Source organism: Equus caballus, chromosome 6 (genome assembly GCF_041296265.1).
Source record: "Equus caballus isolate H_3958 breed thoroughbred chromosome 6, TB-T2T, whole genome shotgun sequence".
Lineage (NCBI taxonomy): Eukaryota > Metazoa > Chordata > Mammalia > Perissodactyla > Equidae > Equus > Equus caballus.
In genome coordinates this window covers 19,272,965-19,287,479 of record NC_091689.1, presented here as the reverse complement: position 1 = coordinate 19,287,479, position 14,515 = coordinate 19,272,965, and the positions used below count along the sequence as shown (strand labels likewise).

Below are 14,515 nucleotides of genomic sequence, written 5' to 3'. Positions count from 1 at the left end.
ATTCATTTGCTGTGATCTAAAAATAGGAGGACCACAAAGTTACCATTACCAGGCAAAAGAAAACAGTTTAAAGAAGAAGTTGAGGGGCTGCTCCGTGGCCGAGTGGTTAAGTTCACGCGCTCCGCTGCAGCGGCCCAGGGTTCAGATCCTGGGCGAGGTCATGGCACTGCTCGTCAGGCCACGTTGAGGCAGCGTCCCACATCCCACAACTAGAAGGACCTGCAACTAAGATATACAACTATGTACTGGGGGGTTTGGGGAGATAAAGCAGGGAAAAAAAAAAAAGATTGGCAACGGTTGTTAGCTCAGGTGCCAATCTTTAAAAAAAATAAAATAAAATAAAGAAGAAGTTGATTTTTACAGACTGCATCACTTCTGAGATACATCAGGCCCCACAGGAAACAGCAATGCATCACTCAAAAACAGCTAATGTTTGAAGCATCTTTGATGGAAAATTGCTTCTCCTTAATAAGGTAACAAGCTCCAGTTATAAATGCAAATCAGACTAATGTAGATCACCCCAGCCAGGTTATATAGACATGGATGAGTCACTGCTTTTGACGCCAAATTGGCAAATCTGAAGGTTTTATAATGTATCCTATGTGGCTGCCGAGGCAAAAAAGGACTCAGGTGTTAAACAGGAGAGGAACTAGTTTGATCCTTCAATTTCAAAGCAGGGAAGGAAGGGGAGTCTCTGCAGAACATTTGCTGAATACAAGACTGTTCTGGGAACCACAACAAAAATGAGCAAAAACAGTTACAGGAGGGAAATTTTTTCAAAAGTTCAACCAAAATAACATCAGTCATGGAATGTAAACTGCAAAAGAAAAAAAAGTAGCTCTGAAGAAGAGTCACTGAAGGGAAAGATCTTATTGGAAAGAAATAAGTAGAGCAGACTCTAAGATGACCCCCCAATGAACCTCACACCTCTGGCCTTCATGCCCTTGTATAATCCTCTCCTTCAAGTGTGGGAAAGGCCTGTGACTTGCTTCTAACCAAGAGAATAAGGCAAACATGATGGGTGTCACTTCCACGGTCAGGTTACATAAGACTCAACTTCTATCTTGATAGCAGACTCTCTCCCTTGCTGGATCTGATGAAGCCAGTTGCCATACAGAGACGCCCATGCAGCAAGGAGCTCAGAGCAGGCTCTGGCCAGCAGCTAGCAAAGAACTGAGGTCCTCAGTTCAAGAGCCCACAAGGAACTGAATCTGGCCAAGAACCACAAAAGCTTAGCAGCAGATCCTTCCCCAGACGAGCCTTCAGATGAGCAACACCTTGACTGTGGCCTTGTGAGAAACCCTGAAGCAGAGGACAGAGCTGAGCTATGTCCAGATTCTCGACTAAAGGGGAACCTTGTTTCCTCTATTCACAACACTTCGGACACCAAATGTATGCGTTTTCCACAGCAAGCAATTCTCCAGTTCTCTGTGGACACCACCTGGGTGTCCTACAATTTAATTCAATTCTGACACTAACTACCCAGGGTTAGTGCAGACTTCACAGGTTAAGGGCTCAGTCCCATAAGATTGGCCCCAACTTCAAACACCAAACGCAAGTAGTGGGCCTCCAGGTTACCCACACTTGTCTGAGTTGGCTACAAACAGGGGAAGAGGTTGCCAGGATCCCCTCCTTAGGTTCAATAACTTGTTGTAATGGCTCACAGAACTCAGGGCAATGCTTAACTTATGTTTATCGGTTTAATACAAAGAATATAATAAACGATAGAGATGAATAGTCAGATAAAGAGGTATATAGGGCAAGGTCCAGAAGGACCCCAAGTGCTGGAGCTTCTATCCTTGTGGAGTCAAGGTGCACCACCCTCCCACTATATAGATGCATTCACCAACCCAGAAGCTCTCCAAACCCCACAGTGGACAAATTTTTATGGACGCTCCATCACGTAGGCATGACCAACTATTAACTCAATCTCCAGCCCTTCTCCCCTCCCTGGAGGATGGAGGGTGGGGCTAAAAATTTCAAGCTTCTAATCATGGCTTGGTCTTTCGGGTGACCAGCCACCATTCTGAAGCTATCCAGGAGCCCACCAAGAGCAGCCTCATAGAACAAGAGACGCTTCTATCATGCAGGAAATTCCAAGGGTTTTAGAAGCTCTGCAGCAGGAACTGGGAACAGAGGCCACATATATATTTCTTACTACATTACACTGACCCACATAAAATGCAAGATAGTAAATGTGTTGTTTTAAGCCACTAAGTTTGCGGCAATTTGTTACACGGCGATAGATAATTAATACACATGTAAAATGACAGTTGACATTCAAAGATTGGAGGAATTTTCACAGGAGGAGATGGGAAATTAGGCAGCATTCACGGCAGAAAAGAGGAGGCATGGACGTACAAAGGCAGAGGAGGGAAGGGATTGCTAGGAACAATACAAAGTCCAGTTTGGCTGGACCTAAGATCTGAATGGGCAGGTGCAAGAACACTGGCTGGAGAGCCCAGGCAGGAGGTGGGCAAGGGCAGCCATTAGAGCTCATCACTGACATCACATGGTCTGAGAACCTCTGCAGAAAGATTCATTTGACACTTGTTGCTTCAAGAGGCAACAGGCTTCAAAAAACGTTTTGGAAAATTCCCATGATGGAATACTATGCTTTCTCCTTTTTAGGAGACTTTCCTTTCCATTACCTCATTTGATTTATGCAAGAACCTGTGAAGAAATCAAGGCAGGTATTTATTATGAAGGTTTTTTTTACAAATAAGGAAAAAAGAGGCAAGAATGACTAGCAAAAGCTCTTATTCAGTACTTTTTTTTCCTACTAAGAGTGTTGCTACATCTTGTTGGATCCCCCTTCCATGGTAGAGATGCAAACAGGGCCAGCTAGACAGGTTTGGATCCTGGCCCCAACGCACCAAGGTGGGCCCAACGAGCATTTGTACCTGGAACAGCAGGTGGAAGAGGCCTGGGTGAACTGCAAAGTCAAGAGTGTAGTAGTCTAGAAACCGGTATCAAAGGGGCTTTGAAATAAGGAGAGTCAAAATGAGAGTCAGAGCCAAGTCGAGCCTATCAAGTTCATACTCGATTGCTGCTTCCGGCTCAAACAAATGAGTCAGAGCTGAGGAGACCGGCCAAATGGGGGTCAGCTAACTGGGAGCAGAGAGGAGAGACTTTACCGAGCTTTCACCCGGAGGGCTAGCGAAAGGGTGTGCAGGGGTGGGAGGCTGGTTCCACTTAAAGGGGTAGGGGTGACTCATTCGTTTTTCAGTTTTGTTTTTTAAGCAGTATCTGAAAATCAGGCACAATTTTCTACTGTAAAATGTTAAATAAGATCTGTCTTAAATGCTGGACATTCTACACCCAGAGTAGGATAGCTGTTAGTTCCTTCTCCCCATCCAGAGCCACACAACCCAGTTTTTTCCCCAACAGGCTTAGCTGGAATCTTCAACAGCTTTTTGAAAATCTCAATAGGTTATTGCCACCATCAGTCTATTAGTTAGACAAAGATTTGCCCTGACATGTTGCTGCATGATTTGAAAAACCTAGTGAGTAGTTCTCAAAGGAGAAAAGGCATTATTTAGAGTGATCCAATAAAGGAGAAATCAATGCCAGTATGATGAGTCTGTAGGCACGTATTTCTGCACAGTGGCAATGAAAGGGTCTCTAACAAAGCAAAAAATACACAAAACCTTAAGGAAGCAGGTTGGACACTAAGTTACAAAAAAGGCTTCATTACTCAACTGAGTAAACCTGGCGCGTGCTGACCAAAGGGATGAACAGGGAAGATGTGCTTGATTAGGCCTTCCCTTCGAGGAATCTGAAGACCTGAACACCAACTTCACGGACAGTAGTGCTCAGAATCCCAGGTAGAGGGAGGTGGGAAGGAAGACATTAACTATGCCAACCTGTGGCCGATTCTCAGTTTCCCACCTCAATAAATACCAAATAGAACTTTTCTCTGACAATCCGCTCGTCCCTGAATAAAGGTTGATTTTAAGTAATTGTGAGAATGTCTTTTTATTTACTTACTTTTTTTTGGTGAGGAAGATTGCCCCTGAGCTAACACCTGTGCCAATCTTCCTCTATTTCGTATGTGGGACACCACCACAGCATGGCTTGATGAGCAGTGTGTAGACCTACACTCAGAATCCAAACTCGTAAATCCAAGGCTGCCAAAGCAGAGCATGCAAACGTAACCACTATGCCACCGGGCCAGCCACAAGAATTAGTCTTTTTAAATGAAAATAATCAGGGCCAGCCCGGTGGCACAGCAGTTAAGTGCACATGTTCTGCTTTGGTGGCCTGGGGTTCACTGGTTCGGATCCCAGGTGCAGACATGGCACCGCTTGGCACACCATGCTGTGGTAGGCGTCCCACATATAAAGTAGAGGAAGATGGGCACAGATGTTAGCTCAGGGCCAGTCTTCCTCAGCAAAAAATAAAAAATAAAAAAGAGGCGGATTGGCAGCAGATGTTAGCTCAGGGCTAATCTTCCTCAAAAAAAAAAAGAGAAAAGAATCTTTAATCATTTGATACTCACTAAGGAAAGAGAGGCATTCCTTTGTTTCTTGAAAATACTCATCACTTCCTTCTTAGTTCTATACAATTTTCTGTTAGATCTTGTACAGGCTCTTAAAACCTTTATCAGAGTTACTTCCCAATCCTTACCCTTGCCCCTGAGTTTTCCATATGTACAAGCTTGTCACTCGGTTTTATAGGACAATGACTACTTCAAGTAATTCCAATTGGGGGCCATCTACTGGTTCAACTGGAAATGTTCAGGTCTGTAACTCTCACCATCCATCTTCTGGGTCTATACTTCTATTTCCAATCACCTACTGGATGTCACAATCTGAATATCCCCTAAGTAACTCAAATTCAACATTTGATCAGAACCTGAATTTATAGTCCTTCTCACCCCTGGTATTATTTTTCTCACTTAAGAATGTCAGGTCCCATGCAGTTGCTAAACTAGATATCAAGTTAATCTCATTCTTGAATCCTCCTCTGCCTCAAGTTCAATATTTGATCTGCCATCGAACTCTGTCAACTCTAGTTCTGAAATATCTCACTAATTATCCCCTCCTTCTGCATTCCAGCTGCCACTGGTCCCAGTCACGTGTTCCAGCATCTCTAATCTTAAGTGGGCCCATGCCATGCCCCAACTTCTCACCTCTTTCTAACAATCAGTCTCCTTTCCATAACAACCTTGGATGACTCCCTACTACCCCGATCTCTTAGCAGCCAGAGGAAACTGGGCAAAACCTCACCATAGCCTATTTTTCTAGCCTCCTCTCCAGGTTCCCCACCTTACATCCTGCACTATTCCCACTGTAGCTATTACTCTACCTACCATCCACCTCTGTGCCCCTGTTAATACCTATAGCATTCTTCACCTGGCAAACCCTACTCATCTTTCAAGGCCCAAAGAATAAACTGTCTTCTTTTTTTCTTACTCTTCCTCCCTCCTCCTTTCACTTTCTCCTCTTTCGTCTCTGAACGGTCCCTCCCTCTCTCTGCAGATCTGTTCCTCTTCTCTATGTGCACTGTCTGTGGTTACCAGCAGCCTCTATTCCCTAATAATTTTGTCTCCAGTCCTCATTCCATGTGACATTTTAATTCCAGGATCCTTGAGATGTGGAGAAAAAATATCTAACGAGTAACTGGTCAATGTGTTGATGTTCTTTGGGACAGGAGTCTACTCATGGTCCAACCAAGGTCCTGGGGACAGGGGCGGATACCACTTTAGTAAAGGAAATTCCCACTGAAGGGGACTAAGGTAGGCAAGACCCAAAACACGTGTCTGTTACCGTATCTCCTCTTATAGACTAATTTTACCTCAAGAACAAGCGTCAAGATTTTACTCTTTATTTATCCTTCTTTTCCCAGCACAATACCGGCTTGTTATTCCCTCTGTTATCTGCTTAGATGCTCTTGGTTGAAATGACAGAACGTTCAACACAAACTGGCCTATGTATCAAAGGTGACTCATTGGTTTAAGCAGCTGGAAGACCAGAGGTAAGGCAGGCTTCAGGATCAGTTGATCCAGGGCCCACTAATGGCTGTTGGGGCCCAGGTTTTTTTCTGATTCTCCACTCTTCCATTCACAACACTTAGCAAGTGATAAGACAGCTGCCAGTAGCAATTAGGGATATATGTTTCCTGTTCATATCCATCAGAAAACTACTTACATCCCAGAATTCCGAGCAGGAGTCACCCTGATTAGACTGCTTAGGTCATGTGCCTATGGAAGAGAAAATGGTAGGAAGCTGCAATATCCAACACAGTAGTCACAAATCACATGTAGCTATTTGAAATAAAATTAATTAAAATTAAATACAATTAAAAATGCAGTGTTTCAGTCACATTAGCCACATTTCAAGTGCTGACCAGCCAGATGTGGCTAGTGACTGCAGTATCGGACAGTATAGATTAGAGCATTTCCATTGCTGCAGAAAGTTCTATTGGCAAAAGGTAAGAACGTCTACCAAGCAACTGACTTAAGGCAACCAAGACTCAGCTCAGCAGCTGCAGTCAACTTCGCCCAAGTACAAGGGATCTGGGGAAGGAGCAGATGTCCAGATGAAAATCTGGGTACACACGGGAAAGGGAAAAGGGGAAACAGATACTAGGTGGCCAATGAACAATGTCCACCAGATTCTTATAGAAAGAAATTAAACTGATCTGGCATGATTTGCTCTTCCAAAAGTATGACCCATTTGGTGAAATTGTCTGTTGCTATTACAGGAATAAGGCATTTTTTTCTATGAACTCACTAACTTCCTGTGGGACACTGGACAAGCCAAGTAACTTCTCTGAGCCTCAGTTTCCTCGTCTGTAAAACAAAAAGGATGAGCTAGATCAGTTGTTTCCAACCTTTTAATCACAGATTTTTTATAGCATGTTTTTAAAAATTAATTTTTCCCAAGGATCTCATACTTTGAAGTACTTTTAGTAATTTAACTGCATGGAAAATTAATTTGCTATCCTGGTTTTTTTTAATCAAAAACATGTAACTGATTATTAGAGCTTCTGATCAGCAAGAAAAATCAATGTTACCACGGGGAGCTGGTATCATTTGTATCAAAAGTGAAGTAATTTGACTTTGCAGTCTTACGGAAAGCAAATTTACTATTTTCATTTCATGTCATTAAAAATTTATAAATAATGTAAAGTGCTCCACTGCAAGCCTCTAGGGTAGACTATCACATGTCCAGAAGAGTACATGATCTTGTAGGACCTGTGCAGGCCCAGAATTTTATGATTTCTATGGCAATGGAAGGTAACCGTAAACAGATATGACCCTTGTCACCAGCATGGACTGGCCTGACCTGGAAAGTACCAGAGAGGGAGATGAGCAGGTGGAGGGGGAAGAAAGATTCCAAGGGTGACTGGAATCTAGTGAGCAAGGGATAGCAAATAAGGAGAAAATGAGACCATCACACATACAGGTTGATCTTTCCTTCTCATTACCCATGAGCCCAGAAAAGCGGATTATTAAATAATCCCAGGGAGCCAAGTATAAAGCTAAAAGTGCACTGCAAGCAAGACAATCAGAGGTGCCATACTGAACAGGGTGTTAAAAGAGCCATAGGGAGGGTGACTCCAGGGACCCTGAAGTCTTCATTCTCCACTGAGGAGAAGGGCAGGCACACAGTGACTGACACACTAGAGGCCTGGGAACTCCTATTTGCAGACAACAGCATGAATAATGTTTATTATAGAGTACTTCCTTTTATTGAAATTTCCATTCCAACAACTTTGTGTTAAAAGTACTAGCAAGCAAGCTGACAGGCATGTTTATTCCCAGGTGTTGTAAGGAATGGATTGGGACAGAGTATGTTCTATAAAATAAATTACATGTAATGTTAGAAAAATGTTCTGAAACCCAAGCCCCCAGGTCTCCTGATGTGTCAAAGTGAAAATAGGTAAGTAGGGAGGAATGACACCACAACAAAAAATGGGAAGAGGAGGAAGCAAAAAGGACAAGTTGGAGAAAGAATTGGACAAGCTCCAGTTATATTTCAATAAAGAACAGATGTAATTATTATTATTTCAAGATTTCTTATAATTCATTATGATTTTCTATTTCTGTTAACCCTTCTAATAACCATGTAATTAACAACACCAAAATTCCTTTTAAAAAACCCCACATTTCTCAAACAGCTAAACACAGAATTACCATATGATCCAGCAATTTTACTCCTAGGTATACGCCCAAATGAACTGAAAACAGAGACTCAGATACTTGCACACCAATGTTCATTTCAGCATTACTCACTATTTAATAACCAAAAGATGGAAACAACTCAAGTGTCCATCAACATGGATGGACAAACAAAATGTGGTATACACTATATAATGGAATATTATTCAGCTATAAAAAGGAATGACATTTCAATACATGCTACAATATAGATGAAGCTTGAAAACATGATGCTGAATGAAATAAGCCAGATACAAAAGGAGAAATATTGTACAATTCCACTTATATGAAATATCAAGAATAGACAAATTTATAGAGAGGAAGTAATTAGTGGTTATCAGGGGTTGGGGGAGGTGACATGAGGAGGTATTGCTTAATAGTTATAGAGTTCCTGTTTAGGGTGATGAAGAGGTTTTGGAAAAGCCTGTAGTAACAGTGGCACAACATCATGCATGTAATGGACTCAACTGTATACTTAAAAATGGTTAAAATGGTAAGTTTTTTGCTATATGTATTTTACCACACACACACAATTTTTTTTTAACCCACAAGAATTTCTGTTTGTTACACAGACTCTAAGGCAAGGAACAGTCTGAAAAACAATATTTATTGTTTTCAAGGAGGGGAACCCAGGGGCAGAAGGGAACAGGTAAGCCCCTGTCCCCCAACAGGCCTTTAAAGGAACTCTTAGGATAGAGGAGTTCTTCAAGGAACTAACTAGATACCAATGACTCTAAACTACATTTCCAGTCCAAACTTCTGTCATGAACGTCAACTTGTATCTCCAGCTACAGATGACCACCTCAGACTTAACACCTCTAAAAGAAAGTCCCTAGTAATAAAACATAAAAGTAGAAATTAGTTACTTATAATAAATAAAAAGAGTAAAGTAAATTTCTATTAAAAATTAAACAGATAGGTCACTAGCTAGTATAATACAAAATGAGGGGGAAACTGAAAGGGGTTATGATCACAGATGCAGGGGAAATTAAACAACTGAAAAGACTGTACAATTCTATTCTATCAGAATATGTGTTTAAAATGTTTGACTTTCCTAGAAAACATAAATTATCAAAATTAATGCAAGAGTTAAAAACCCTACATGGGGCTGGCCCCGTGGCCAAGTGGTTGAGTTCGCACACTCCGCTGCAGGTGGCCCAGTGTTTTGTTGGTTCGAATCCTGGGCGCAGACATGGCACTGCTCATCAAACCACGCTGAGGCAGCGTCACACATACCACAACTAGAAGGACCCACAACGAAGAATATACAACTATGTACTGGGGGGCTTTGGGGAGAAAAAGGAAAAAATAAAATCTTAAAAAAAAAAAAAAAACCCTACAGAATTTAGTAATCATTAGAGATGGAGAAAGCTGCAAGCTAAAGAAAGCTCTAGTCCATGTTTCAAGTCCGAGAAAATGTGCTTATTCTCGATGCTCTTTTAACTGCTCCAGAGCACTGAGAAACGCTCCCCAATTCTTCCTACAAAGTTAATAGAGCCTGATAAACACAATAAAGACAGCACAATAAAAAGAAACTGCAGACTAATATCACATTTTGTATTAGAAATCCAAAAATCATACATAAATTATTAGCAAACAGAACTGAGTTACATGTTAAAACATGTTATGTACCATGACCAAATGAGGGTCATGGTTGAATGAGGGATACAAGAATTATTCAATGTTACATGTCATCATGTAAACAAGCCAAAGGGAAAAACAGCATCTTGAAAGAAGCTCAAGACACTTGAAAAAAATTCAATATCCATTCCCAATAGAGACTTTTAGTAAAAAAGAAAGAGGACACTTGGTTAACTGGGTCTCCAGCCAATAACCAGTATTGCGCTTGAGGGTTTAATACTGGAAGCATTCCCATTAAGTCCGGAAGAAGGCAAGCACCACTATTATGTAATACAGTTCTTAAAGCAATGGCCATTGAAATGAGGTAATAAATAAGAAGCACAAAATTAGAAACGAAGGGGCAAAATTATTATTTGCAGATAAAGTTATTTTATACCTAGAAAATTAAAACAACCAACTAAAAAGTTATTAGAAATAATAAGAGCATTCATTAAGGTATCAAGCTAAAAAATACACAAAAACAACCCCAATAGCTCTCTTACATAACAACTATTACCTATGGGGAAAATACTAGAAAAAATTTCAAGTTAATACTAAAACATACAAAATACTCAAGTATTTTCTAATAAGAAATGTGTAAGATAATGCTATATATAAACTATGTAAACATATTAAGAGGATCTAAGATTCTGGAATTCACAATGTGAATAGGTTTGATAAATTAAGATGTAGATAGACCACGCTATAGTCAAAACAGCAAAACAGGGCACAAACTCCCCCAAAAAGACCCCACAACTGAGCAAAAGGATTGAGGCAACAGATTTTAGCCTGAATTATTATAATTAGCACTCCACAGGAAAAAATAAGGGAAAAAAACAATCCAATAACTACTTAAAACTAAGGAACTAAAGAAGTGTGGAAATTCCTAACAGTAAAGAATAATTAAAACATGCACTAAAGTCCTGTTCAGCATCAACTATCGATTTCAATAGCTTAAACCTGTCTTTCTCCAAGTGTGGTCTGAGACCCTGTCAGAAGGTCCACAAGGTCAAGACTCTGTTCGCAATTATATTAACCCTTCATTTTTTCTTTTCACTTTCATTCTCTCATGAGTGTAAAGTAGGGGTCAGCAAACTAAACTGGCCAGCAGACCAAATCCAGCCATATTCTCCACCACGGTTTCAGGATACAATAGAGTTGAGTAGTTGTGACAGAGAAGTCTGTGTCTCAGTGTGGCCCACAATGCTGGAAATATTTACTATCTGGTCCTTTACACAATACTTTTGATAACTCCTGCTCTAGTGACTAACAGAAAGTGTGTTTATGTATTCTTGTCTTTTCCACAATTTTCTAAGATATTAGATTTAAAGTATAAACAAGTACATTTTAGAGGTTAATTCTATTTTTTCCTCAGTATTCCAACTGTGATTATATTTACTATAATCTCATTAACCTCATTAATGCCCAATAAGTCCTTATTTTGAAATCTGGAGTTTTCTTTAAATGTACACAGAAACACAACTACAAGTAAGTGCACATATCTTGCATTAATATTTTAAAGCTTTCTTAGTTGTAATTTTAAATACAGAAATATTGATAGATATAATTTATATACACAAAAGCACTTTGGAGTCTTCAATAATTTTTAAGAGTGTACAGGTATCCAGAGATGAAAAGAACTTGAGAATCACTGGTTTAAATAAAGTTATTCGATTCTTTAGAGTTTACAACGAAAATCTGTTTGAATTTCCACAAGAATGTTTAATATTCTCAGTGATATTGCTAATAAAGGAAAAGAACAGAAACTGCTAATAAAGGAAAAGGGGTTGCTTTAAAGTTAAAAAACATTACACATCACAAAATAGAAGCAGAAGAGTACTCAATTCCATGAACATGTTCATGTTCATAGTCAGGATGAACCACAAAAAACTTCCAAATAACCTGCAATCATATCTTTTATGCTCTGTGGTGTTTCTAACTCTCAAATCACACCTGCTAAAGGAGAGAGAGCCTGTGGTGAAGAGAGGGACTGGCAGAACGTGGGGGCTGACCCAGCACTTCGTTTCTGCAGCTCATACGCTCCAAGAACAGGATAAGAGGAGAACAGGGTAGCAGTAAGACCAGAGCCCCTGGAGCTGCTGTGCTCTGTGAGCAATGCAGCAGAGGTGAATTGGATGTAAATGCTTTAATGAAAACTCAAAAGAGAGATTATCCGATATATAGACAATAGCAGGGGTCGCTGTGCAGTGAGGCGAAAAGACATAAATGGCAAGCAATTCATATAAATTATTGTAATCAGCATTAACCTTTCCACAGCCAAACAAAGAAGTTCTGGGGTCAGCTGTGGGAAAAGAGGGAGGGGGGAGAGGAGCAGTAGGCATCTGTAAGGAGGTACCTCTTGAAGAGCTCCCCAGTCACTGGGGACACAAGGCTACACAAGATGCCTGGCACTTAGCAGGCTCTTGGTAAAAATCCATTAGACGGATGGATTGCATGCATGCTTCACCTTTGTAAGGCCTGGGCCCAGCACAGCATCGGGAGCATCATAATCACTCCATAATTGCTGAGTAGATGAATAAACAAACGGCAGCGGTAAGTGGCACAGGCTGTCATGGTTTTAAGGGACGGAGCAGGTATCAATGGAAGAACCCCCAAACCATTTCTGCCCATGACTCATCACAGCTTCCCTGATTAAATCCTTAACATTATCAAAAATATATTTTGCCATGGAACTTTATACCTAGAAGGAACTTCTGACATAATTTTGCCCAACTCCCTCATTTCAGAAGCAGAGTAGGGACTCCAACCTTGCTCACCTCACTCCCAAGTCTACTGCTGTTTCCACTCACCCAGGCTACCACTAACTGAATGCCTGCTCTGTGCCAGGTCAAAGAGACAAAAAATATAAGATATCTAAAGATAAGTTATAGCAGCAAAAGGCCCAAAAGTAAACTCACTTTAAAGTAGGAACCAAATTTTACAGATCATAGTGGGAAAAATAAATTTTATTTTATAAAAATAAAAAGTTATTTAACAAATTTTAGGTTATCAATGCAAGCATGTACTACGTAGAATAACAGGTTTTTGTATAAGCTTTTTAAATTATATGCTGGTATAACATGGCCTCATTCTGTTTAACTTTTACAGTACACCCATAAAAAACAGTAATTTTTGCAAAAATATTGGAAGGCTTCATTAATTTTCCCAAGACTCTCTCTTAATCCACTGTTATTCAAACAATTTAAAATTTTTTAGAGAAGATTTTCTTTACTGACACCTTGTGTGAGACATAGGTATTTTTAATGGGAAATAAAATTATGATTCTTTAAATAAAATTAATTACTAGGAAAAATATCCAACTGAAAAGAGCAGACCAAACCAGGTGAATTTTTAACTACAAGCAGTAGTAATTTCATGCTCTAGAATACTTTGGAGCCAAAGCCTGGGGAAGAGCAATGCCAGCTCTTGAACTACATACCTAAGCTGTGGAGATGGCAATTCTTTTCTTTCAGTAATGCATAGGATATGTTTCACCCAATTTTTTATTTTAAAGACTTTTAAATTCACTAAAAAGTTGAAAGAGTGATATTACAAACACTCACTGATTCATCCAATGTTAAACTTTTGCTGCACCTGCTTTCTCTTGCACGCAGCCTCACACACACAAACACACACAGAGTTTTGCCTTGTTTTGTTTTCTGACCCATTTGAAAGTAAGTTAAAGACATCAAGATACTTCACCCCAAGCACTTTAGCCAGTATCTCCTAATAAAGACATCTCTTAAGAATAAGGACATTCTTCAATGGACTAAATGCTCCAATCAAAAGACAGAGAGTGGCTTATTGGATAAAAAAAGAAGATGCATATACATGCCGCATACAAGAGGCAAACTTAAGACCTAAAGACACACACAAACTGAAAAGTGAGGGGATAGGAAAAAATACTCCATGCAAATGGCAATGAAAAGAAAGCTGGGGTAGCAATACTTATATCAGACAGACAGACTTTAAAACAACAACTGGAACAAGAGACAAAGAAAGGCATTACCTAATGATAAAGGGAACAACCCAACAAGAGGATATAACACTTGTAAATATCTGTGCACCCAACATAGGAGCACCTAAATATATAAAGCAACTCTAACAGACATAAAAGGTGAAAAAGACAGTAACACAATAATAGGAGAGGACTTTAACACTCCCTTTATACCAATGGATAGATCATCCAAACAGAAGACCAACAAGGAAACACTGCCTTAAACAATACATTAGACCAGGTGGACTTAGTAGACATACATAGAATATTCCATCCAAAAACTGCAGAATACACACTCTCTTTGAATGTAAATGAAACATTCTCCAGGATAGATCACATATTAGGCCACAAAACAAGTCTCAATAAATTAAGACTGAAATAACACCAAGCATCTTTTCTGACCACAGCAGTATGAAACTAGAAATCAACTAAAGGAAGAAAATTGGAAAAGCCACAAATATGTGGAGACTAAACAAAATGCAACTAAACAATGATAGGGTCAATAAAGAAATCAAGGAGAAATCAAAAAATATCTGGAGACAAATGAAAATGAAAATACAACATGCCAAAATTTATGGGATACAGCAAAAGCAGTTCTAAGAAGTTTATAGCAATACAGTTCTACCTCAAGAAACAAGAAAAATTTCAAAAAAACAATCCGACGGTGCACCTAAAGGAGTTAGAAAAAGAAGAACAAACAAAGCCCAAAATCAGTAGAAGGAAGGAAACAA

General features: G+C 39.8%; 1 protein-coding gene across 33 annotated transcripts in view; it reads right to left on the bottom strand.

Moving 5' to 3' along the window:
• DIS3L2 (DIS3 like 3'-5' exoribonuclease 2) overlaps positions 1-14,515 on the bottom strand; it is a 344,867-nt gene that overhangs the window by 213,412 nt on the left and 116,940 nt on the right. For 2 of the 33 annotated variants that reach the window (XM_070270694.1, XM_070270695.1), the window contains one exon: positions 6,738-6,796. The exons of the other annotated variants lie outside the window; for them this stretch is intronic. In XM_070270694.1, the coding sequence (XP_070126795.1) occupies positions 6,738-6,796 (59 nt within the window). The remainder of the gene's footprint in view (positions 1-6,737; positions 6,797-14,515) is intronic. 33 annotated transcript variants of the gene reach the window in all.